Raw genomic sequence first — 4202 nt, 5'->3', positions numbered from 1 at the left:
TTCCCCCAGCAAAGCCCAACCTCTGTTAAAATTAATGCAAGAGGACAATTCACACAAGCCTTAATTCTGCTTGGAAACTATCAACCCACTAAGAAGATAATGGGAAAAAGCTATTTGTTTACATAAAAGTTGTCATTTGCAGCAGTCAAAACACTGACGTTCTGGTGAGTTAGAGAAGTTTCCCAGAAGTTTCCCAACCCACTGGAGTCAGGCAAGTCATTTGTCTGGGGGAACAAGTAAGTTTTCACTTGCCTTAGAGCAAAGGCTTTAAATGGTTTCACTTTGAAACTGTAAGTGACACCACTGCATCTCCCAAACAAGATGCTGAGCAAGAATTACTTACTTTGTCAGCTACTGACAGATCTGAGGAGAACTCATCAATGATCTTCGTTAGGTACTGCTTTCTTTTGAGAAGGTAGGCTTTGTGTTCTCCTTGTTCTTCTGGCAAAACATCACCACTCACCATCTCCTCTGCCTTTCTTTGGCAAAGCTAAGCAACAGCATTTGAATTAATAAGAATCAGCTGGAATGCAAGTAACGGAAAAGCATTTGGGGTAAAGCAGGTTAGGAACCAACCTCGGCAAGATTCCAGTATGAAACCACATTCTTGATAGCCTCAAATGCTAGGAAGGCATCATCAGTTTTGCCTTCAACTGCAGCCAGCACCGCAAATGCTATACGTGCCTCTTCTTCATAGGCTGCAACCTGAAAGACCTACAACCAAAGCCAAAGACAAGTCACACCTCACATATGTGTGAGCTCTTGGAACAGCTAGTGTATGCCAACATCCAGGAAGAAATCAAGTAGGAGGAGGTTAATGGCATCACTCATCTTCCTCTAAGACAAGAAAATACTTCTTCAACAAAGTTGGTGCTAAGGGAGTTCGGTGCCTTCCAAGCAGACACAGTTTTACAACTAGGAAAAGTTCTCAAAAAATATTTTTCCCCCTTTATCAGATACATTCTGATACTGCCAAATCTCATCGTTAGCACAATGCAAAAAAACCACAACAACGATGACTACATAACAAACAAACAAACAAAAAAACCCCAATGTAAATGTAAGTGTCTATTTTCAGCTGGGATGGAACTGTTTTCTTCAGCGTGTCTGGTGTGATGCGATGTTTTGGTTCTAGGAGAAAAGCAGTGTTGAGAACACACCGATGTTTATAATTCCTGCTAAGCATGTTGCCCAGAGCCGAGGCCATTCTCTGCTAAGGATCCAAGGAGCTGGGAGGGAACAGAATTAGAACAGCTGACTTAAACTGGCCAAAGGGGTGTTCCGTGCAGTGTGACATCGTGCTTAGCCATCTTCTGGGTGAAACCAGAATCATAAGCTCGTGTATCGACATATAACCCCCCTTACTCTAATCTTAGATCGATCAATCTGCACCTGAATGTCCACACTGTGGAAATGTTTGAAGAGAGGATCAGTCGGTTCAGGAATATTTTTGTTCTTTTTGATGGTTTCCAAACTAATCAGGATTTTCTTCCAGTAGTAGACACTTCTTCCAATGTATTCCTTCTGGTCACAGAAGAATTTCAGGCTAGCGCCCTGTTGAAGAAAAGAAATAGAAGCTACTTCAACAAATTCAAATCAAGTCTTACTAACACTTATTTGCCCTGGTGCCGTTGTTTTCTTGAAAAAATTCAAGACTTGTTCTCTGACACTTGTGATGAATTATAGGAGGTCTCTCCGTAGAGTTATCAAAGATGACAGGGAGAAAATAACACTACAGGTCAGTGCAGTGCTAAGAGGTAGTGAGGGGGAGGGTACCTGATAGGTTGGCTAGAGAAATTAACTTACCTGACAGAGTTCACAACTGCTCTCAATAGTACCTTCTCACCTGATTTTGTTTACTTTGTGCGTTCAGTTACACAAGGAGAGAAAGAACAGATTGTACATATTGAACAATAATCTCAGCTTACTGTATTTTGCAGGCTTCTTGCCCAGTGTATAATAAAGGCAGGCTGAAGGCCGTGCTTCTCCAGCGCTCGCAGAGTACTTAATCCATGCTGGACAAGAAACTTCAGTTTTGTCACTGATTCTGGCCTGAGTAATAGAAGAAACAGCCCTCAGTTAGTATTTTCTCTTTTTCTTCTATTCACATGTCACTTGTTTGATGAAAATAACAAGTAGCTTTGCTTCTAGCTCTGGTTTAGAAATGCTATACGAGAAACATACAGCCCATTTGGAGAAAGCTCTTTTGTGTCTCAAACCCCTCTTGCAACAAAACATTCATGTCCAAAACAGTCCAACCAAGCAAACTAGTTTTACACAATCTATGGGAATCAGTTCAGAAGCTGTCTAAAGGCTTGTTTCAAATACTTCCAAGCAGAAGAATTCTTACGTTGTTTTTTTCTGCATAAGAGCACGAACAGCATCCCACCAGGATCTTTGCTTCTCAGTAGAGTACTGTTTGCACAGCAGCAATGGTAAGAAAGGCGGCTGATGTGTTTCATCACGAGTATTAAACTTCTCTTGCAGTTCTAAGTTGCAAGTGAATACCATCCCGAGTAGGAATACCTGTTTTTGTAAAAATAAATAAACCAAAGAAAATATTAGGCACCAAGAGAAAGAAAAGAAAGGAAAGGAAAGGAGAAGAAAAGAAATAAGAGAAGAGAAAATAGCATTTAAATGCATTTCAGATCTTGGAAAGTGTACTGACTTCAAGGTCCAACAGGCAAAGGGATTCAGGAGCATCTGTCTCAAGCCTTGATGTTTCTTGGGGCAAGTGAAAAAGCTGCTTTAACAGTTGCCGCACTGGGGGTAAGACTGACACAGAGTTCCACTGCAAACCAAGCCACACAAGGTGCTGGAGACTGCCGTTGTGCATTCGAACAGCACCTGTGCAAAAACAAAGCAGCAGGAAGTTGGTGCCTACGTCCTAGTGAGGAAGGCTAGCGTCTGATCACAGCTGGGTTTCGTTCCAAGAGAAGTGAGGAGCTCCGAAGATTTCTCCCATCCTAGGAGCTTCCCAGCTACCTCTTCCCACCCGTTTGCCTTTGTCTCACAAGCTGGAACTTTGAAAAAGCACTTTGAAAAGAAGATGTAACACTCTTCAAGTGATCTCTCCATCTGTTTCTAGCACACAAATAATTTCTAAAGGAGCAATACCAACTCACAGAAGTGCACAAGGTGAGCACGTGGATACATTCGCTGTCAAAGCGAAAAATGGAGAGAACGTCTCCAAGGAAGCAGATAACAATTTTAAACCTTAGCCTCTCCATTTCGAGGGATCAGGTTAAGCAGATTTTTCCTACGTTCCTCTAGGTCTGTAAAGCTCAAGGGATCTACCATCTTCAGCAAAGCAAATAACCTGAGTGCTTAATTTCTGTTTTGAATTCGGTTTTGTTTTGTATTTTTATTTTTGTGAATATGCTTACACTGCTTTTGAATTTATTTTTCCAACAGGGAAAGCCTTCACCCCGTGTATAATAAGCGCAAGCCTTTGAGTGCTGATGCTTTGAGTTTTTCTGTTACTTCCTTTTTAAATACACAATACAAAATAATACAGCCCTCTTAGGAGAGGCTGCAGTAAGTGTAAACTTTATTTCTTCATAGCTACACATATTTCTCTTTAGCTATATCTATAAAGAGGAAGGGCCATAGGCCTTATTGTTTTGTATCCTGCTGGGTCGTTTTGGATTTCATAATCAAAACACTTCTGAAAACTAACAGCTAAGTAGAAAACTACTTCTAATCTTCTCTCACTCAATTTCAAAGCCAGACTTCATCATCAAGTCCCAGCAACTCATCCCAAAAGTACTTCATTTTTATGCTTAGAATTCTTCAGAACCAGGCGTGGCAGTGCCACCTCTCAGCAGCAAGCATCAGGTGAAGCTTCATGCACATCACCCTCTTGCACTGAGCAAGGCTACGCTGAACAGCTGTTACAGCCCCATCTCTTTTGTTGCAAAAGGAAGCAGTTACAGAAGCTCCTCTGATACAGCCATGCTTCAGTTGAGTTTAAAAAGTGATACGGCTTACCAATATCGTATTTAGTAAGTTCTGCCTGCATTGGTGCTCGTGTACTGACATTGCCCATCTCCTCTGTGCCAAGGAAAGAACTCTCTCGAGAAGCTCCCTTCCCAAAGAGGCTTTCAAACAATGTCAGTAAACCCCTTGTGTTGGCAAAAGATTCCACAGTCTTTCTCAAGAAATCCTCCTTGCCACGGCTTAAGCTCAGCAGCATATGACCT

At 41.7% G+C, this 4202-nt stretch overlaps 1 protein-coding gene across 1 annotated transcript in view; it reads right to left on the bottom strand.

Moving 5' to 3' along the window:
* Positions 1 to 4202, bottom strand: part of LOC104917195 (ranBP2-like and GRIP domain-containing protein 3) — a 21454-nt gene that overhangs the window by 565 nt on the left and 16687 nt on the right. Inside the window, exons 2-8 of the mRNA XM_031557774.1 lie at positions 3991 to 4200; positions 2669 to 2847; positions 2351 to 2526; positions 1929 to 2052; positions 1393 to 1554; positions 577 to 714; positions 344 to 490 (exon numbers count right to left, since the gene is read on the bottom strand). Coding sequence (XP_031413634.1) covers positions 344 to 490; positions 577 to 714; positions 1393 to 1554; positions 1929 to 2052; positions 2351 to 2526; positions 2669 to 2847; positions 3991 to 4200 — 1136 coding nt within the window. The remainder of the gene's footprint in view (positions 1 to 343; positions 491 to 576; positions 715 to 1392; positions 1555 to 1928; positions 2053 to 2350; positions 2527 to 2668; positions 2848 to 3990; positions 4201 to 4202) is intronic.

This window comes from Meleagris gallopavo, unplaced genomic scaffold (assembly GCF_000146605.3).
Source record: "Meleagris gallopavo isolate NT-WF06-2002-E0010 breed Aviagen turkey brand Nicholas breeding stock unplaced genomic scaffold, Turkey_5.1 ChrUn_random_7180001957387, whole genome shotgun sequence".
NCBI classification, from domain to species: domain Eukaryota; kingdom Metazoa; phylum Chordata; class Aves; order Galliformes; family Phasianidae; genus Meleagris; species Meleagris gallopavo.
This window is presented reverse-complemented; position numbering and strand designations above follow the sequence as displayed.